The sequence below is a fragment of the Globicephala melas genome, chromosome 13 (genome assembly GCF_963455315.2).
Source record: "Globicephala melas chromosome 13, mGloMel1.2, whole genome shotgun sequence".
Taxonomy (NCBI): domain Eukaryota; kingdom Metazoa; phylum Chordata; class Mammalia; order Artiodactyla; family Delphinidae; genus Globicephala; species Globicephala melas.
The window spans coordinates 60,222,403-60,245,006 of record NC_083326.1 but is presented as its reverse complement, the minus strand read 5'-3'; the positions used below and the strand labels follow the sequence as shown (position 1 = coordinate 60,245,006).

Here is a 22,604-nt window from a genome sequence, read left to right as displayed (position 1 = left end):
ATCCCAAGGTGAATTTCAGGTACACAGAGCTGCGTGGATGTGGGGGAGAGGGCTCTGGAAAATACCAGGAGCTGCACAGGGACGGCTGTGAATGTCACAGTTGTCAGCAGCTCTCCTGCTGCATTAATTAAAACCACTAATGCATATTCATAAAAACAAAATGTTTACCAGCTGTACAACTAGCCTGACGTACCAGAAAAGCTGAACGTCCCCAGAAAAGACAGAGTTTGAAGAAATACGAGGTTAGCGGAATGAGCTCAATCCAAACCCTCTTAGACGTCACCCAGACTCACACGGCGCAGCCCTGCACCCACGGCCCAATTTCGGGCAGGACCAGGAGTCTGAGGATGTGGGCTTTCCAACGTAAAACTACAGCCCTGGCACACGAGAGTCCGACCTCCGAGACCCGAGAGCTCAGAGGATACTATTGTTTTGAGGGTGAAACCACAGCAGGAATACAAATCCTTCTGAAGGAGGAAGGAAGGGAAGTGGATGTGGACCCCGGCGAACAAGTGGGACCAGGGCTGCAGAGAGCTCCACTGCTTCTTTCGCGTGTTCCTGGGCCCTGTAAGTAACCCAGGTCAGAGCTCCTCATGTGCGGTGAAGTCTCCTTCAAGCCAAGAGAAACAAGCAAAATATTCCCTGCTGTGGGTTCTCAGAGTCTGAAGTAACAAACCAAAACCAGCGGAAAGGAAATCAAATCTGTCCTGGGAAGCACGGCCCCTCTGCCTCTGAGAGGTTCGCCAACAGGGACTGCAGGCCGCACGGAGACCAAAACATCAGTTTCCCTTCTGGAATTCCCTTCTGGAATTGCCTGCAGCCCAGCCAACTGTTCTGGGGTTCGGCTTTCCTGAGACGGGCACCCCAGGACTTTGGCTCCCTGCACCTGGCTAGGCACACGCTCCGAGGGCATCTCAGGACACAGTTTCTCGAGACAGCCACCGGCAGGTCGCTCTCTGGGGGGATCCAGGATGGAAAAGCTGTTACCAAGGAAGCTGTGAAGGTTCAAGCTGGCCGTCGGCTGGGGAACAGCCGCAGATAAAAGTTATTCGTGAGACCAACATAAAGATAGGGAAGCAAACACGACCCAGGACTGGGGACAAAGACAAGAGCCATCAGTTTCCATCAGTAACTGATCAGATGGACCCAGAGATGATCATGCTGAGTGAAGTAAGCCAGGCAGAGAACGACAAATACCATATGATATCACTTCTTACATGTGGAGTGTAAAAAAAAAAATGCAAATGAATTTATTTACAAAACAGAAACAGCTCACAGACATAGAAAACAAACTGATGGTCACCAAAGCGGAAAGGGGAGGGATAAACTAGGAGTTGGGGATTGACATATACACACTACTATCTATAAAATAGATAACCAATAAGGACCTACTGTACAGCACAGGGGACTGTGCTTAATATCTTGTAATAACCTGTAAGAGAAAAGAATCTGAAAAAAAGTATATATATACACACACACGTATAACTGAATGACTTTGCTGTACACCTGAAACTAACACGACATTGTAAATCAACTATACTTCAATTAAAAAAAAAAACTCATCAGAAATGAGGAGAAGTTTTCCACACCAACTCTCCACCCACTTCCCAACTTCAGGTCACATGGGATGAAGACACCACTTCTTGCCGACAATCACCAGGCAAAAGAAATGACTAAAAGCTTCTCTTGTTTCGTTTGCCCAGAGTCACTCAGTTTCATGGGTGATTTTGGTTTTCTATACCTTTATCACTCTCTATTTTCTTTCTCCTCCCCTGGACATACTAACATAAAATGCTATAAAATATATAATTCTTTGATTAAAATACATTTTATTTTCAACAGGATTACTTCATTTTGATTCACAAAACCCAGACTCGGCAGGTGAAACCACAGACTCGTAGAGATGGAGAATGAGGATGCACTGTGTGGGTCTGCAGTAACCAGGGCAGAACTGCAGGGTTTAGTATCTGTGGCATCGAACAAATTCACACAGAGGAAGTGCTCTCCTCTGGAGCTCCCTGGTTTTTATCCTCTGACTCCCAGAGCATAAAAATGCAAGCCATGCGGAAAACACAAATCAGGTACTTACTGATTCCTTGAAAGAGCTCTTCTATATTAATTGCATTCTTTGCACTGGTCTCAACCACAACAGCACCAATGGACTCTGCATACTCCTTAGCATCCTTCAGGGGCACCTCCCTGGAAAAGAGGGCAAACCCAGACAGAGATGAATGCTCGTTTGTACAGGATAAATAACCCGACAGAGCAAAGAAAAAGCTCACGTGCAAACAGCTCCCTTGGGGTCCTGCAGAATAGTAACTCGGTTGCTCAGCAAGTATTGGAAACCTAAGATGGGTGAGGCTTTTTCAAGTTTAAAACCTGCTCTCTGGCATCCATGGAGATAAACTACTGTCCCCGGTCCCACCGAAGGAAAGAACTCCAGAACAGTAGGAAAAGGCTTTAGGAGTAAGGCCAGCTTTCAGAGTTAGGATTGATTCCAAAATTTTTTCCCATAATAATGACTCAATATTTTTAAAAATCTGTGTATGTGCGTATGCATGCATACATGCTTTTCTAAGGATTTCCATATATTGCCTTTTATAAATCAGAGAAAATATGTGACATGATCTGGAAGTTTGGCAGTGAGCATGTTCACAACTCCAACGGCACATTTAGATGAATAATCTAAAAAGACATTTATTGATGTACTTTTCATGTGAACATACTGCGGTGGATCCAAACATTTAAAAAGACACAGTGCCTGTTCTCCAGAAGTTTACTGATGTGTTCAACCAATATTTAGTGAGTGCTGTTGTATGCCAGCCTTTCTTTCAGGTGTAGAGAAAACCCTAGTCCCTGCCTTTTGGAATCTACACTTGAGAGCGAAGACACACACACCCACGGACACGCGAAGGAACAACATTGTCATATCTGTGTGGACAGCAAAGTGCTCAGGAGCAGCGGGGTGGAGAGCCATGCATTTGATCAACGGAAGCCAGGCAGGTGCCTTGGAGGAGGTCACTGAAGTGTGGCCACGAGAGGCAGTGAGAACATGGACCAGGGCCTGTGATACAGCAGCCTGACAAAGGCCCCCCAGGTGGGGAGCGCCCTCATTCCCCCATCCCCGGTGCCATGGAAAGTCAACTCCGCACCCAGCCAGCACTGCCTTGGGTACAATGGAGGGTTGACAATGAAGGACGTGGGGTCTGAGGGCAGAGAAAGTCAGTGATGGGGCTGAGAGGGTCCAGCAGGGATCGTGGACGGGCAGGTGGGCACCTAGTGGTCACGGAGGGCCAGCGACAGGATCAGCTCCACATCCTAGGGAAACAGGGGCACGAAAGGGACTAGACGGGGAGGCAGGGGAGAGTTCACCAGCTCCTCCAGTGCTGCAGGCAACAGAATGCAGGGCTGGGCTAGGGGGATGCTACAGGGAAAGGGCAGAGGGCAGGGAAAATCAAAACTGGGAGGGCAGTTCTTCTACAGGCCTCATCGATGGTTTCAACTGGTGCATAAAGTTACTGGGAAGGGCTTCCCTGGTGGCGCAGTGGTTAAGAATCCTCCTACCAACGCAGGGCACATGGGTTCGAGCCCCGGTCCAGGAAGATCTCATATGCCGCGGAGCGACTAAGCCCGTGCACCATAACTATTGAGCCCACGTGCCTAGAGCCCGTGCTCCGCAACAAGAGAAGCCACCACAATGAGAAGCCCACGCACCGCAACGAAGAGTAGCCCCCGCTCGCCGCAACTAGAGAAAGCCCGCGCGCAGCAACGAAGACCCAGTGCGGGCAGAAATAAAATAAATGTATATTAAAAAAAAGTTACTGGGCAACTTCTACCTGGCATTTAAATTCTCTCCAGACCCCAAATCATATGAGAGGAGGACTTTTCAGGCACTTCCTGGGAAAGGGTCCCACTGCCACCTTCAAGACGGTGGTCCCAGGAGAAAAGAGGCCTCCTGAGTGTCAGCTGGAATCTGCACTTGAGTCATCGTTCTCACCAAAGAGGCACCGGGCAAAATGACCCTCCTGAATCTACCCTCTTTCTTGTTTTCTAACAGACGAGCCCCGGGCCTCTCAGTTATTAAAAATAAGCCTTCAGTTTTTTGGTGGTGGTGAATTTTACAGTTGAAATATTTCAGAAGAGGGTTTATCTAGGTTCAGTTTGGCAAGTCACCCTATTTCTTCTGTCTTCCTGGCAGTCTTTATCAAACCACAAATTGAAGGGTGGGGCTCCTCTCTGCCCAAAGGTGGAGCAGATAAGACGGGCTGTGTCTGCTCATCTCTCCCTGGGGTAGGGGCCCATCTGGCAACCAAGGAAGCTGCAGCGACACCTCCCCTGCGTTCTTAACTCCCCTCTCATCAGCCCCCTCGCTGGACGAAGACGAGCAGAAAAGTTTCTGCCAGGGTTACGGGGAGAACAAAGTCACTTGCAATGCAATACAACCTATCCATCCCGAGGACCACAGTAAACCTCCGAGAAGGGTTAGTTCTCTCACAGCCAACAATGCTGGGCCCTGAAATGCAGAGAGAAGAGAAGCGCGTCCTCAGATCTCCCCCAGGTTTCGAAACGGGTCTCGTTAAACAAATGACTTGCCAAGGTGACACAGTGACTCGGGGCAGAGACAGGGGCCAACGCGGGGCCCTCTGGCTCTGCCCCCTTTGCTCCTGTCACAACGAGCAAACAGGCACCCACATTCCAGAAGCCGTTCCTTCGATCTTTACAGACAAAGAAAGAACCCCAAACTGCAGCAAACTGGAGGAGGGGCGGAGGCAGGGCCAGGTGCAGCCCGTCCTGTAGAACAGGTTCTCATGCCAGGAGTCTGGAGGCCAGGCAAGTCCCGCTCCTCTTAAATGACCTGAGATTAGAAGGACCACCCACTCCTGGGTCTGAGAAAGTGTGTCTCACCACGGTGATATCACACGAAATATGTCTTTGTCCCTGGTTCTTGGTGCAGAACTCCTGAAGCCCATGGAGTTTCCCCAGGGGTCGGCGTCTTTGTTATTCATTAAGAGCCCCCAGGAGACCACACCTGAGTTTCTGATGGGGTGGGGCCGTGTCAGAAGTGGCTGCAGGACCGGAGCTGGTTGCCCAGCTGAGTAGAGGAGGGGGAACTTTCAACCCTACTCCCAACCTTGGGCGGGGGCTGGAGACTTAATCAGTCACGACCAAGTAATGACAGCTCAATACAAAGCCTTGAACGCAAGGCGTGGGGAGCTGCGGGCTGGTGAACACACGGAGGTGCTGGGAGGGTGGGGTGCCCGGAGAGGGCATTAGAGCTCCACATAACAGCCCCTCCCTGCCCCCCAAACCTTGTCTTATGTGTCTCTTCCATTTGCCTGGTCTTGAGTTGTACCCTTTATAAAAATGAATCATAAGTCTAGTGCTTTCTTGAGTTCTGTCTGTTCTAGTGAATTATTGAACCTGGGCGGGCCAGTCATGGACCCCCAAAATGCGTCGTCTGCTGCGCAGAAGCGTGGGTGACTTGGGGATAACCAAGACCTGAGCTGGCGTCTGAAGGGGCGGGTAGTCTCGTGGGACCGAGTTCATGACCCATGGGGTCGGTGTTAACTGTGGGTCAGCCAGCATCAGAAATGTGCTGAGCTGCGGGACACCTGGTTGGTGTCCAAGAATTGTCGCTGGAACAAATGGTACAGCTACAATCTGAAAGGAGAACCCTGCGGAGGTGAGTGGCTGCTTCCTCGGGGCCCCTGGTAGATGTGTGACCATTCGGTGACCTTGGAACCCCCCAGCTGTGTCTCGGGGGAGGCCACACACAGCCCAGGGAGACTGGAAGGCGTCAGCATCAACCGGTCTTCTGTAATCACCATCACAGGAGACATGGCATCCATGACTTTCCTTCATTTCTTTCAACAAATATTTACCGAATGTCTGCCACAGGCTGGGCGCTGTGATAGGCCTTAAACAGGTAAACTGAAACGAGTCCGCCCAAGCCAAGGGATAAACACACAGCTAGTCCATTTTGATGGGAAAGAGTATTTTCAGACTTTCAAGATGAAGCTACATACACAAAGTCAGGACTCCCAGAAGTCACCCTGGAGACCACGGAGAAAGACACCAACTTCCAGGGACCATAAGAAGAAACGGAGTCGGGATGAGCGTGCAGAGCTGGGTGACAGCGGGGCGGGGGTGCTGGTGAAAGCATTACGGGTCAGGATGTGGGATGGGCGGCTGCCTCCAGCAGACTGGCCTGTGTTGGGCATGCGGTTACAGCCTCAGAGGGCTCATAGCCGTGTGGAAAGCAAAGGGGCTTGGAAACCATCACTTCTCTATTTATACTCACCGCCTTTCAGCCACCAACCGGCGGCTCTCCCTGTAAACCTGCTGTTTCCTAGGCCCAAAGCCCTGGAGGTGCCTACAAGGCGTCCCCTCCCCTCTCAGCCCGAAGTGATCAGGCCCTCGTCTCCATCACTCAGGTTTCTGCTGCTGCCTCTAACTGGTCCTCCAGTCTCCTGCAATCTATCACTCCCAGGCCCACCGTGGGGATCTCTCAAAACTACAGATCCATCAAGTATTCCCGTGAATAGAATTCTTCCATGTCTTCCAACCAATGAAACCCAGTGCCTTAGCAGGACGAGGCTTCCTGCCTGAGTCCTCCCTGTTCATGCCCGACGGGACAGTCGCTCTGGGACCTTGCTGTGCTCACGTCTGTTTCTGGACCTTGCACCTGCTCTGGTCCACCCCTCCCCACCCCCTTCCACGTGGCCTCCTGGAGAGCTCCGCGCAGCACCCCCTCCTCGAGAGCAGCCTGGGGGCTGCCATCATCCTGGTGAGATTCTGTCTCCCTAACGGGCTGTGGATCTCCTACGATCGGGATCACATTTTGTTTTTAAGGGGCCAGGATCCTAGCAGTGCCAGGCACCTAGGAGGTGATTGGTAAGTACCCACTGAATGACTGAGTGACAGTCACCCCCACTGGCCTTCAGCAGAGAGGAGGACTGAGGTAGAGGGACCATGGGGTCTTCCGAGGAAGGATGGGGAGTGCTGACAAGGACAACTGGAAAAGTCCTGGGGGGCAGAGACTCACCCAGCCTTCTGAAAGGGCCAGGAGGGAGGCTTAGGGCTGAAAACACAGGAAAGGGGGCATCTCCTCCCAGCCCCAGGCTCGGACGGTCATCAGGTGTTATATTTCAACGGGGTCCACGCAGCGTGGACGGTATGTGTCTGGGACTCAGGCAGAGCCCACAGCCCTGGGAGGCTCCCCGTGGGGCAGGAGGGCAGGAAACAGCATTCTTGTGGCTTCGGATTTCTCAACAGGCTGTGCCGCCCAATGAGGGTCCGTGTTTTGTTGTTGGTGGGTGTAACCCGGCAACACGGCAGCTGACTCATTCCAACCCCAGGGCTATTTAATTCCCCATGAGCCTCCTCCACGGGTGGCAGGGGGAGAGGAGGTCAGGGATCCCAAGAAGGAGCTCCTGGGCCCCACCTGTCAGGAGGTGCATCCAACCTGCAGGCCAGGGCAGAACAGCACTCTGCACCCAGGGGTTCACCGGCAAGCTCACCTCCTGTGTCCCTCCTGAAAGTCAACGGAGACAGGTGAGCTCCACTGGGCCTCCCGTGCAGAAGAGCAGTACTGTGGCAGTGAATTCTCGTTCAGAATCTCTGAATGACAGGCATCCTAGTCAGTGGCCAACGTGAGGAAGGTAGCTCAACGTGCTGCTCACAGAAGTAAAATGTTCTCCTTCAGTAAAACAGCCTCATCATGTCTCCCTCGCTCAGGCCTTAGCCCCCGTGCTGCCAGATGGGCGAACGCTTTACCATTTTATTTTATTTTACTTATTTTTGACTTTATTATTTTATAAGCAGGTTCTTATTAGTCATCAATTTTATACACATCAGTGTATACATGTCAATCCCAATCACCCAATTCATCACACCACCACCCACCCCCCGCGGCTTTCCCCCCTTGGTGTCTATACGTTTGTTCTCTACATCTGTGTGTCTATTTCTGACCTGCATACCGGTTCATCGTACCATTTTTCTAGGTTCCACATATATGCGTTAATATACGATATTTGTTTTTCTCTTTGGACTTACTTCACTCTGTATGACAGTCCCTAGATCCATCCACGTCTCAACAAATGACCCAATGTCGCTCCTTTTTATGGCTGAGTAATATTCCATTGTATATATGTACCACATCTTCTTTATCCATTTGCCTGTCAATGGGCATTTAGGTTGCTTCCATGACCTGGCTATTGTAAATAGTGCTGCAATGAACATTGCGGTGCATGTGTCTTTTTGAATTATGGTTTTCTCTGGGTATATGCCCAGTAGTGGGATTGCTAGATCATATGGTAATTCTATTTTTAGTTTTTTAAGGAACCTCCATACTGTTCTCCAAAGTGGCTGTATCAATTTACATTCCCACCAACAGTGCAAGAGGGTTCCCTTTTCTCCACACCCTCTCCAGCATTTGTTGTTTGTAGATTTTCTGATGATGCCCATTCTAACTGGTGTGAGGTGATACCTCATTGTAGTTTTGATTTGCATTTCTCTAATGATTAGTGATATTGAGCAGCTTTTCATGTGCTTCTTGGCCATCTGTATGTCTTCCTTGGAGAAATGTCTATTTAGGTCTTCTGCCCATTTTTGGATTGGGTTGTTTGTTTTTTTAATATTGAGCTGCATGAGCTGTTTACATATTTTGGAAATTAATCCTTTGTCCAGTGATTCGTTTGTAAATATTTTCTCCCATTCTGAGGGTTGTCTTTTCGTCTTGTTTATGGTTTCCTTTGCTGTGCAAAAGCTTTGAAGTTTCATTAGGTCTCATTTGTTTATTTTTGTTTTTATTTCCATTTCTCTAGGAGATGGATCAAAAAAGATCTTGCTGTGGTTTATGTCAAAGAGTGTTCTTCCTATGTTTTCCTCTAAGAGTTTTATAGTGGCCGGTCTTACATTTAGGTCTCTAATCCATTTTGAGTTTATTTTTGTGTATGGTGTTAGGGAGTGTTCTAATTTCATTCTTTTACATGCAGCTGTCCAGTTTTCCCAGCACCACTTATTGAAGAGGCTGTCTTTTCTCCACTGCATATCCTTGCCTCCTTTGTCATAGATTAGTCGACCATATGCGTGGGTTTATCTCTGGGCTTTCTATCTTGTTCCATTGATCTATATTTCTGTTTTTGTGCCAGTACCATATTGTCTTGATTACTGTAAGTTGTAGTATAGTCTGAAGTCAGAGAGTCTGATTCCTCCAGCTCCGCTTTCTTCCCTCAAGACTGCTTTGGCTATTCGGGGTCTTTTGTGTCTCCATAAAAATTTTAAGATTTTTTGTTCTAGTTCTATAAAAAATGCCATTGGTAATTTGATAGGGATTGCACTGAATCTGTAGATGCTTTGGGTAGTACAGTCATTTTCACAATATTGATTCTTCCAATCCAAGACACAGTTTATCTCTCCATCTGTTGGTATCATCTTTAATTTCTTTCATCAGTGTCTTATAGTTTTCTGCATACAGGTCTTTTGTCTCCCTAGGTAGGTTTATTCCTAGGTATTTTATTCTTCTTGTTGCAATGGTGAATGGGATTGTTTCCTTAATTTCTCTTTCTGGTCTTTCGTTTTTAGTGTATAGGAATGCAGGAGATTTCTGTGCATTAATTTTGTATCCTGCAACTTTACTAAATTCATTGATTAGCTCTAGTAGTTTTCTGGTGGCATCTTTAGGATTCTCTATGTATAGTATCATGTCATCTGCAAACAGTGACAGTTTTACTTCTTTTCCAACTTGGATTCCTTTTATTTCTTTTTCTTCTCTGATTGCCGTGGCTAGGAATTCCAAAACTATGTTGAATAATGGTGGTGAGAGTGGACATCCTTGTCTTGTTCCTGATCTTACAGGAAATGCTTTCAGTTTTTCACTATTGAGAATGATGTTTGCTGTGGGTTTGTTGTATACGTCCTTTATTATGTTGAGGTAGGTTCCCTCTATGCCCACTTTCTGGAGAGTTTTTATCATAAATGGGTGTTGAATTTTGTCAAAAGCTTTTTCTGCATCTATTGAGATGATCATATGGTTTTTATTCTTCAATTTGTTAATATGGTGTATCACATTGATTGATTTGCATATATTGAAGAATCCTTGCATCCCTGGGATAAATCCCACTTGATCATGGTATATGATCCTTTTAATGTGTTGTTGGATTCTGTTTGCTAGTATTTTGTTGAGGATTTTTGTATCTATATTCATCAGTGATATTGGTCTGTAATTTTCTTTTTTTGTAGTATCTTTGTCTGGTTTTGGTATCAGGGTGATGGTGGCCTCATAGAATGAGCTTGGGAGTGTTCCTTCCTCCGCAATTTTTTGGAAGAGTTTGAGAAGGATGGGTGTTAGCTCTTCTCTAAATGTTTGATAGAATACACCTGTGAAGCCATCTGGTCCTGAACTTTTGTTTGTCAGAAGATTTTTAATCACAGCTTCAATTTAATTGCTTGTGATTGGTCTGTTCATATTTTCTATTTCTTCCTGGTTCAGTCTTGGAAGGTTATACTTTTCTAAGAATTTGTCCATTTCTTCCAGGTTGGCCATTTTATTGGCATAGAGTTGCTTGTAGTAGTCTCTTAGGATGGTAGTCTCTTAGTAGTCTCTGCGGTGTCTGTTGTAACTTCTTTTTCATTTGTAATTTTATTGATTTGAGTCCTCTTCCTCTTTTTCTTGATGAGTCTGGCTAATGGTTTATCAATTTTGTTTATCTTCTCAAAGAACCAGCTTTTAGTTTTATTGATCTTTGCTATTGCTTTCTTCATTTGTATTTCAATTATTTCTGATCTGATCTTTATGATTTCTTTCCTTCTGCTAACTTTGGGTTTTGTTTGTTCTTCTTCCTCTAGTTCCTTTAGGTGTAAGGTTAGATTGTTTATTTGAGATTTTTCTTATTTCTTGAGGTAGGCTTGTATTGCTATAAACTTCCCTCTTAGAACTGCTTTTGCTGCATCCTATAGGTTTTGGATCGTCGTGTTTTCATTGTCATTTGTCTCTAGGTATTTTTTGATTTCCTCTTTGATTTCTCCAGTGATCTCTTGATTACTTAGTAACGTATTGTTTAGCTTCCATGTGTTTGTGATTTTTACGTTTTCCCTGTAATTCATTTCTAATCTCATAGCGTTGTGGTCAGAAAAGAGGCTTGATATGATTTCAATTTTCTTAAATTTACTGAGGCTTGATTTGTGACCAAGATGTGATCTATCCTGGAGAATGTTCCATGAGCACTTGAGAAGAAAGTGTAATCTGCTGTTTTTGGATGGAATGTCCTATAAATATCAGTTAAATCTATCTGGTCTATTGTGTCATTTAAAGCTTCTGTTTCCTTATTTATTTTCACTTTGGATGATCTGTCCATTGGTGTAAGTGAGGTATTAAAGTCCCCCACTATTATTGTGTTACTGTCAATTTCCTCTTTTATAGCTGTTAGCAGTTGCCTTATGTATTGAGGTGCTCCTACGTTGGGTACATATATATTTATAATTGTTATATCTTCTTCTTGGATTGACCCCTTGATCATTATGTAGTGTCCTTCCTTGTCTCTTGTAATATTCTTTATTTTAAAGTCTATTTTATCTGATATGAGTATTGCTACTCCAGCTTTCTTTTGATTTCCATTAGCGTGGAATATCTTTTTCCATCCCTCACTTTCATTCTGTATGTCTCCCTAGGTCTGAAATGGGTCTCTTGTAGACAGCATATATACGGGTCTTGTTTTTGTATCCATTCAGCAAAGGTATGTCTTTTGGTTGGAGCATTTAATCCATTCACGTTTAAGGTAATTATCAATATGTATGTTCCTATGACCATTTTATTAATTGTTTTGGGTTTTTTTTTTTTAACATCTTTATTGGGGTACAATTGCTTTACAATGGTGTGTTAGTTTCTGCTTTATAACAAAGTGAATCAGTTATACATATACATATGTTCCCATATCTCTTCCCTCTTGCGTCTCCCTCCCTCCCACCCTCCCTATCCCACCCCTCCAGGCTGTCACAAAGCACTGAGCCAATATCCCTGTGCCATGCGGCTGCTTCCCACTAGCTACCTTACTACGTTTGTTAGTGTGTATATGTCCATGACTCTCTCTCGCCCTGTCACAGCTCACCCTTCCCCCTCCCCATAACCTCAAGTCCGTTCTCTAGGAGGTCTGCATCTTTATTCCTGCCTTACCCCTAGGTTCTTCATGACATTTTTTTTTTCTTAAATTCCATATATATGTGTTAGCATACGGTATTTGTCTTTTTCTTTCTGACTTACTTCACTCTGTATGACAGACTCTAGGTCTATCCACCTCATTACAAATAGCTCAATTTCGTTTCTTTTTATGGCTGAGTAATATTCCATTGTATATATGTGCCACTTCTTCTTTATCCATTCATCCGATGATGGGCACTTAGGTTGTTTCCATCTCCGGGCTATTGTAAATAGAGCTGCAATGAACATTTTGGTACAATACTCTTTTTGAATTTCGGTTTTCTCAGGGTATATGCCCAGTAGTGGGATTGCTGGGTCATATGGTAGTTCTATTTGTAGTTTTTTAAGGAACCTCCATACTGTTCTCCATAGTGGCTGAACCAATTCACATTCCCACCAGCAGTGCAAGAGTGTTCCCTTTTCTCCACACCCTCTGCAGCATTTATTGTTTCTAGATTTTTTGATGATGGCCATTCTGACTGGTGTGAGATGATATCTCATTGTAGTTTTGATTTGCATTTCTCTAATGATTAATGATGTTGAGCATTCTTTCATGTGTTTGTTGGCAGTCTGTATATCTTCTTTGGAGAAATTTGGGTTTGTTTTTGTAGGTCCTTTTCTTCTCTTGTGTTTCCCACTTAGAGAAGTTCCTTTAGCATTTGTTGTAGAGCTGGTTTGGTGGTGCTGAATTCTCTTAGCTTTTGCTTGTCTGTAAAGCTTTTGATTTCTCCATCGAATCTGAATGAGATCCTTGCTGGGTAGAGTAATCTTCGTTGTAGGTTCTTCTCTTTCATCACTTTAAGTACATCATGCCACTCCCTTCTGGCTTGCAGAGTTTCTGCTGAGAAATCAGCTGTTAACCTTATGGGAGTTCCCTTGTATGTTATTTGTCATTTTTCCCTTGCTGCTTTCAATAATTTTTCTTTGTCTTTAATTTTTGCCAATTTGATTACTATGTGTCTTGGTGTGTTTCTCCTTGGGTTTATCCTGTATGGGACTCTGTGCTTCCTGGACTTGGGTGGCTATTTCCTTTCCCATGTTAGGGAAGTTTTCGACTATAATCTCTTCAAATATTTCCTCGGGTCCTTTCTCTCTCTCTTCTCCTTCTGGGACCCCTATAACGTTTAATGTTGTCCCAGAGGTCTCTTAGGCTGTCTTCATTGCTTTTCATTCTTTTTTCTTTATTCTGTTCCACAGCAGTGAATTCCACCATTCTGTCTTCCAAGTCACTTATCCGTTCTTCTGCCTCAGTTATTCTGCTATTGATTCCTAACAGTGTAGTTTTCATTTCAGTTATTGTATTGTTCATCTCTGTTTGCTTGTTCCTTAATTCTTCTAGGTCTTTGTTAAACATTTCTTGCATCGTCTCGATCTTTGCCTCCATTCTTTTTCCAAGGTCCTGGATCATCTTCACTATCATTATTGTGAATTCTTTTTCTGGAAGGTTGCCTATCTCCACTTCATTTAGTTGTTTTCCTGGGGTTGTATCTTGTTCCTTCATCTGGTACATAGCCCTCTGCCTTTTCATCTTGTCTATCTTTCTGTGAATGTGGTTTTTGTTCCGCAGGCTGCAGGATTGTAGTTCTTCTTGCTTCTGCTGTATGCCCTATGGCGGATGAGGCTATCTAAGAGGCTTGTGCAAGTTTCCTGATGGGAGGGACTGGTGGTGGGTAGAGCTGACTGTTGCTCTGGTGGGCAGAGCTCAGTAAAACTTTAATCTGTTTGACTGCTGATGGGTGGGGCTGGGTACCCTCCCTGTTGGTTCTTTGGCCTGAGGCAACCCAACACTGGAGCCTACCTGGGCTCTTTGGTGGGGCTAATGGCGGACTCTGGGAGGGCTCATGCCAAGAAGTACTTCCTAGAACTTCTGCTGCCAGTGTCCTTGTCCTCACGGTGAGCCACAGCCACCCCCCCGCCTCTGCAGGAGATCCTCCAACACTAGCAGGTAGGTCTGGTTCCGTCTCCCCTGGGTCCTGATGCGCACACTACTTTGTGTGTGCCCTCCAAGAGCGCAGTCTCTGTTTCCCCCAGTCCTGTCAGAGTCCTGCAGTCAAATCCCGCTAGCCTTCAAAGTCTGATTCTCTAGGAATTCCTCCTCCCGTTGCCGGACCTCCAGCTTCAGAAGCCTGACGTGGGGCTCAGAACCTTCACTCCAGTGGGTGGACTTCTGTGGTATAAGTGCTCTCCAGTTTGTGAGTCACCCACCCAGCAGTTATGGGATTTGATTTTATTGTGATTGCACCCCTCCTACCTTCTCATTGTGGCTTCTCCTTTGTCTTTGGATGTGGGTTATCTTTTTTGGTGAATTCCAGTGTCTTCCTGTCGATGACTGTTCAGCAGTTAGTTGTGACTGTGGTGTTCTCGCAAGAGGGAGTGAGAGCACGTCCTTCTACTCCGCCACCTTGGTTCAGGGCCTCCGCTTTACCATTTTGAATGTAACGTAGGGACTTCCCTGGTGGCAAAGTGGTTAAGAATCCGCCTGCCAGTACAGGGGACATGGGCTGGATCCCTGGTCCAGGAAGATCCCACAAACCGCGGAGCAACTAAGCCCCTGTGCCACAACTACTGAGCCTGCGCTCTAGAGCCCACGAGCCACAACTACTAACCCTGCGCACCACAACTACTGAGCCCGCGCACCTAGAGCCCATACTCTGCAACAAGAGAAGCCACTGCAATGAGAAGCCCGCACACCACGATGAAGAGTAGACCCCGCTCCCCGCAACTAGGGAAAGCCTATGTGCAGCAATGAAGACCCAACGCAGCCAAAAATAAATAAATTTATATAAAAAATATAAATGTAACGTAAGTTGATATCATAAAGTGCTGAAAACTATACCCGGCACATAGTAGGTGTTTACTTAATACATCTTTACAAAGATGGCACCACCTTCTCAGAGAACGCCAAAAACACAGAGGAAATGAAGCAAGTGGAGGAAACAAGTAAGCAGGAGGCTCAAACTGCCTCAGAGCCTGAGTACATTTATTTGACTCAGGCCCCTCCTTTTACAGCCCAGGAAGGCTCCCAGGCCAGTCATCACTATTCCACAGAAGAACGGGGGACACAGCGTACATCATTAAATACACTAACCACCATAAATCACCCCAAGAGTAAAATTACACCATAGTTTAAAGTCCTAACTCCATGAGAAAAATCTGACATTAATTCTGAGTAACTTTTATTCAAAGTTTGTGCACAACTTTTCATAAGCCACAGATATTTCTTGTTCTGTAATATCCTTACCCATGTTCTCTGCACACTCTGGTTTTGATTGTTTGGATTTTTAAAAATTTATTTGTAAGCGCTCTTTGCATACTAAGGAACCTAGCCTTTTGTAATATATTTTCCACATTTTTTTTCAGCTTAGCATTTGTATTTAGACATTGTGTATGGCATTTTTTCCACACAGGAGTTTTCATGTAGTCAGACTTATTGATCACTTTCTTCTATGACTTCTGAGTTTTGTATCATGATTAAAACAGTTCATTCCAATTCCAAGATTATTTTAAAGATTCCACTGCTTTCTCTAACTTCTATGGTTTTGTTACTTTACAGTTAAATCCTTGATCCACTCTGAATTTATTTTCTCTCATTTTTTTCCCTAATTATCCCAAAACCATGTATTGAACTATTCCCTTTTTTGGACTTATTTAAATATCATATTTATCATATACTAAATATCCCGATGCATTTCACCCTATGTCTTGATTCTGTAGTCTGTTCATTGATTTTCTGTCTAGTTCCCTGACAATGCTGTATTGTTTTATCACTAAATCACTAAAATATATTTCAATATGTGCTGAGATTAGTCCTTCCAATACTATTTTTGCCTGTTTGTTTTTCTAGGTGAATTTTACGATCATTTTGTAAAAACCTTTTAAAAATGTAACTTTAAATTATCTGAGGTAATTTGCCTGGAAGCTCAGTGAATTCATGATGCAGATGCACAAAAGTCTTCATTAATTTAGAGCAAACTGACATTTCTACAATACTACTCAGTTTTCCTATCCAAGGAAAAAGTACCTTTTTTGTCCTATCCTAGAACTGTAACATTCATCTATATAGGTCTTGCTCAATTCTTGCTAAATTCATTCCTAGGAATTACAATATTTCAAATTTTAAAAACGACACACACACCAAAACAGTCTATTACTCATTTACATTGTTACTTATAAAGAGGGTTTTAACTTCTACTTGATTTTCTAATTGATATAGGTAAAGAATAGTTCTTTTTTTAAAATTTATTTTTAATTTTTGGCTGCGTTGGGTCTTTGTTGCTGCACGCGGGCTTTCTCTAGTTGCGGTAAGCGGGGGCTACTCTTCATTGCGGTGCGTGGGCTTCTCATTGAGTGGCTTCTCTTGCTGTGGAGCACGGGCTCTAGGTGCGGGCTTCAGTAGTTGTGGCACTCGGGCTCAGTATTTGTGGCTCGCGGGCTCTAGAGCGCAGGCTCAGTATTTGTGGCGCACGGGCTTATTTGCTCCACGGCATGTGGGATCTTCCCGGACCAGGGCTCTAACCCATGTCCCCTGCATTGACAGGTGGATTCTTAACCACTGCGCCACCAGGGAAGCCCAAGAATAGTTCTTGTATATAGGTAAAGAACAGTTCTCAGTAGATAATCTTGGTTTTCCTAATCCTGCTTGCAATTAAAGAAATTCACATGAAAATGAGGATTGCATCATTCATGCATCAGACTGGCCAAGATGAAAACGTTTATTATCTGCCATGCTAGCATGTGGAGACAGAGGAGGGCTCAAACACTGCTCGCAGGGTAACCATGTGATTCCAGAGTTCATGGGTAAATGCATAGTAGCCATGTCTCCTAAGAACTTTTCAGGTATCTTGGAGCAGGTGCACAAAAGTCCTCATTTTCCCAGAAAATTAAACACATATGTCAAAAAACAAGACACTTTGATGCTAAAAACAAAGAGACAAAATGACATACATCCAAGCTTCCAGCACTTCTCTCTGTCACATTAACAACCATCACTAAGCTTCTCTAGATGTCTTCAGAGGACGCCCCATGCATCTTGTAGGGCATCAGTCTCAGGCGTGTTCTACAGACCTCCTAGCCCATGATTATTCAGGGCTTGTTAGAAATGAATACCCCTGTGCCCCAGACCTACTGAAGCAGAATGTTTAGTGGGCACATCCCAGAAATAGGCATTTTAGCAACTTCACGACCCTTTCTTATGCTTTCTATAGCTTGAAAACAACTCTTTTAGAAGGTAGACTGTAAAATATTGAGTTTGCTATTTCTGCAGTCTATCCAATTCATAATCTGACACTATCAAGTCCAGAGTTTGGAAATCTGTATTAAGATGACTATATGTAGGACATAATAAAGTATACATTCACCAGGCACCATCTTATAAGTGATAAAAGAATAGTGGCCTCATGAGCTCTTCCCAACAGAAAACTTCTGGTGTTTCTGGTGTGTTCTAGCGTGTATATTATATTTCTAAAATACCATACCAGCAATAACCAAGCATTTTATATTCTGCCAGACTCCTGGGATATGACAGTTACCATTTCACTGAAAAATGTTTGCCCTGTAATTTTACTCTCTCCTCCAACCACAGCCCCCTTCCAGCCAAGGTCAAACTGAAGCAACCAACTAAGCTGGCCATGAGGACGCAGCAAGGCACTGTGAGCAGGAGAGGCTGTTCAATGTCTGCTGGCATTATTTTTGTCAAAACCCTCCCATGTGTTTAAGGCATTCTAGCCAAAAGCAATACATTCCACCAAAGCCCATCAGAGGAAGGCTGCAGGCTGTTTGCAAAGGCTGTTGTGTGTCATGAAGTAATCTCCGACTCCCCATCTCCCTCAAGCAGCCACTGAAATGAATAATCAGGGCTTACTGTGCTCCTACCAGCTCGTATTTTCTCTAAATATCCAAGATATTTGTGTAGCACCCAGAGGAAGCAACCATGTTAGCAATAATTAAATCAGCAAAATCTCTGTTCAAAATGCCAGTTCTTTTAGACCCTCAGATTGGTTTATCTGCCAGGTGGAACTAAAACTTAAATGAACTAAAAAAAAAAAAAAAAGAATTACTACCTTCTCAATGAATATCTGATTGGACAATAACTCTTTACGATGATGTAAGCGCTTACAGTTAAAGCACTTGGCATGTGTACCCTGGGAAGGATTTCTGTTCCCAGGGGGCCGAGCCTGCTTATTAATGTGTCTGCAAATGTTATTAACCTGGGGCCAAATTCCTGGTGTCAGGTTCAAACAAGCAGTGTCAGGTTCCTGCCACAGACTTAGATGGACTGTTTCTCATGGAAAATGTCAGAATTTGAAACGAATGAGGACTGAGCAGAAAACACAGGTTCCCGATGGGGGCCTGGCCATTACCTCTGCTTCCAAATACCCCTTCTCCAGACAGAAATGTAGGCTAGTCCCAAGAGGCCAGAGAAACCATTGGAAAAAATCATTAGCTCCAAATTCTCTGAGCAGAATCAAATCAGCTGCCATTTATTTTCTCTCGGTAGATCAGAAATTATTTTCCCTCTTGGATCCTGTTCGTACTTCTTGGGAGAGGAACATAGAACAAACATCGGCTCTGGGACAGACTACCTGGGTTTAAAGCTGGGCCCTACACCTTCTCAGCCACAGGACCTGGGCAAGCTCTTCAGTCTCCATGCCTCTGTTTCCTTATCGATAAGATGGGAGAATGACTGTAACCCTCACTGGGCTGTGAAGATTCAGTTAAACTACTTATAATAGTATCTGGCACACAGTAAGCATTCAATTCAGGTTGACAAGGATGATAGTGGTGATGATGGTTAAACTTGTTTTCAATCTACGGCCTAAGTGAACAGTATATAAAGAAAAGTAAATATTGTGCCATTTGAAAGTAACCGCTGACATAGCTGTATTTCTTCACAGAAGTCACATTTTGAACTCTTAAAGGTCTGGGCAATATGTAAAGTGAAAGGGGAAAGATTGTTGTATCTTCTAAGAAAATCTCCAGCAACAAAAGCTTATCCCTCTGTTTAATCATACATCAGCTGAGAATTTTTTGAAACAGCCCTCCCCCGCCCTGTAAAGAAGGTTACAATGATCCCTATGGTTCTGGATTAAAGTCAGAGTTATCAATATGAACTTATGTTTATCTTAATATAGATACAAATGGATACATACAGAAATAATTATAGATATCTGTGTATGTATACTCCTGTTAGCATACATACATATACTTCCCAGCTCTGTTCACCCAGAGGGCCTAGACTCAATGACACCCCAGTAGCAACGAGCACACCCAGCCCAGATCTTGGTTTCTAAATACCCTTCTCCAGTAAAAGGAATGAGGGCTGCCTGGAGAAATGGCTGAGTCTAGGGTTGTAGCCTAAACCGTCCAAGATGGGCCTGGAACATCTTATTGTGTCAGAAAGTAAGGAAGTACTCAAAACCCAAAATGATGCGTACATGTTAAAGGGACACAGGTGCCGAAAGAAAGAGCTCCCAGCAGCCAAAGTGGGAGCAATTTGGGTAACAAATTAAATGATACAATACTGCGTTATAACTTAAAGTATGAAATAAATATCCATAAGTCCACACTGATATAAGTAAATGACTGAATAAATAAAATGGGGGTGAGACAAATTTCATCAGCAGAAGAATTACAAATAATTTATGTAGGGACTCCTCCCTCGAGGCAGTGGAGGACAATCCTTACCCCTTGAGTGGGGGCTGGGAACAGGGGCTGCCTTCCAAACAGCATGGTAAGCAAAGCGGGGGAGGGTAACTTTACAGTCACCACCTCAGCCAGGTGATCAAGGTCAGTATCATCAGGGATGACAAATCATGTTGATAACATGAACCCCTGATATGCTTAATTAATAATAAAGTAATGAAAAGAGCACTTCACCCCTGTGGCCTTCCTCCGCAAAATACAAACCCTCAGTCTAATCATGAGAAACACATCAGGCAAACCCCAATTGAGAGACAGTCTCCAAAATATCTGACTAGTACTAAAAACTGTCAAGGTCATCAAAAACAAAGGAAGTCTGAGAAATTGTCCCAGCCCAAAGGATCCTAAAGAGACATGGCAACTAGATGTAATATGATATTCTGGGTGGGATCCTATAATGAAAAAGGGATATTAGGGGAAAAGTAATGAAATCTGAGTAAAGTATGGGCTTCAGTTAATAATAAAGTATTATACAAAGTATAATAAAGTATAATGTAGGTTTCTTAGCTGTGACAAATGTACCACAGTAATTAATGTAAGATGTTAACAACAGGGGAAACTGGATATGGGGTATGTGGGAACTCCATACTATCTTTGCAACTTTTCTGTAAATATAAAACTATCCGAAACTAAAGTTTATTTAAATATTTTTTAAATCGGCCATAAAAATAAACACTCCCCAACACACACATGTAGATTTGCACCCCAACACTCTCCTAATCTCCACCAGACCACAACTCACACATCCACACCCACACCCTACACTCTCAGGAAACCTTCCCTGGGGCCAACAAATATCGTTTACAGAGATTCCAGATCATATCAGAAGTCCAAGACCATTTATCAAGACTCATGAGAAAGCTGTGATGATTAAGTCGGTGTAGTATAGGTATGAGGATAGGTAAGTCGGCTTGTGAAACAGAACAGAGGGCCCTAGAAACAGACCTGTGCACCCAGGACACGTGATACACGACTGAGGTGGAACTTCAGCGGGGAGAGAATGGACTTTACAACCAAGAGTGCTGAGACGACTGGATATCCACATAGGAGAAACTAGGCAGCACACATAAAATCAGTGCCAAGTGACTTAAGGACAGACAGGACAACAAAACTGCAAAGTTTTTAAAAGATAATCAACACAGTGGAATATCTTCATGATCTCGGGGGTGCAGAAAGATTTCTTAAATGATCTGCCCTCCCTCGACCATTCCCCCCAAAAAAACATAAAGGAAAAACTTGATAAATTCTCTTAGGTAGGAATTACAGGCTTCTGATGCTGTAAAAATATAAAGAGAGGACTTTCCTGGTGGCGCAGTGGTTAAGAATCTGCCTGCCAATGCAGGGGACACGGGTTCCAGCCCTGGTCCAGGAAGATCCCACATACCGCGGAGCAACTAAGCTCGTGCGCCACGGCTACTGAGCCTGTGCTCTAGAGCCCACGAGCCACAACTACTGAGCCCACGTGCCACAACTACTGAAGCCTGCGCGCCTAGAGCCCGTGCTCCACAACAAGAGAGGCCACAGCAATGATAAGCCTGCACACTACAACGAAGAGTAGCCCCTGCTCGCCGCAAAAGAGAAAACCTGCACACAGCAACGAAGACCCAACGCAGCCAAAAATGAATAAATAAATAAATAAAAATTTAAAAAATATATATAAAGAGTGAAAATACAAGACATAAATTTGAGAAGATATTTCAACACATACCATCAAATTAGATAGATAGATAGACAGACAGATGAATAAACAAGATGAAGGTAAATATCCCAAGAGAAAAGGTGGCAAAGTCTTGAACAGGCTCTCCACACAAGACGAAACTTGAATGGCCAATAAATAAAAACATGCCAACTTCCCTGGTAACTGGGGAAACGAAAACTGAAATTCTTATCAGATGTCTCTCCACGCCCTGGCATCTTACAGCACTAAGGGCGTTGAGTAACAGGAAGTCTCCTGCACTACTGGTGTCCTCTTTGGAAAACATTGGCATCACCTAGTAAAACTGAGCTTGCGCCCACCCTGTGACTCAGCAATTAGACTCTTACACACCTGAACCTAAAGGAATGCTAACACGTGGCACTATGAGATATGCAAGAAATGTTCAAGAAGCAATGTTCATAATAACAAGGCAGAAATAACGCAAATACCCATCACCTGTAGGATGGATAGATAAGTTGTGTTGCACTTATCAAATAGAACTGTGCACGGGACTTCCCTGGTGGTGCAGTGGTTAGGAATCCACCTGCCAGTGCAGGGGACACAGGTTTGAGCCCTGGTCCGGGAAGATCCCACATGCCGCGGACCAACAAAGCCTGTGTGCCACAACTACTGAACCTATGCTCTACAGCCTGAGAGGCACAATTACTGAGCCCGCGTGCCTAAGAGCCCGTGCTCTGCAACAAGAGAAGCTACCACAATGAGAAACCCACGCACTGCAACGAAGAGTAGCCCCCGCTCACTGCAACTAGAGAAAGCCCGCGCGCAGCAATGAAAACCCAACGCAGCCAAAAACAAATAAATAAATTTGTAAATAAAAATTAAAAAGTAAATAAAGTGTATTAAGACTGCCTTAAAAAAAAAAAGTGTACAGCTGTGGAAACGGACAAGGTACAGCTAACGTTCGTTGTGATGAAATCTCCCAGGCATGTTGAGGTAAGAGACAAACCATCATATAATACACTCAGGGTTATTCCATTTACATAAAGTTCAAAA

At 44.3% G+C, this 22,604-nt stretch overlaps 1 protein-coding gene across 1 annotated transcript in view; it reads right to left on the bottom strand.

Annotated features, from left to right (window-relative positions):
- RAB31 (RAB31, member RAS oncogene family) overlaps positions 1 to 22,604 on the bottom strand; it is a 112,416-nt gene that overhangs the window by 15,018 nt on the left and 74,794 nt on the right. Inside the window, exon 6 of the mRNA XM_030836606.3 lies at positions 2,090 to 2,199. Coding sequence (XP_030692466.1) covers positions 2,090 to 2,199 — 110 coding nt within the window. The remainder of the gene's footprint in view (positions 1 to 2,089; positions 2,200 to 22,604) is intronic.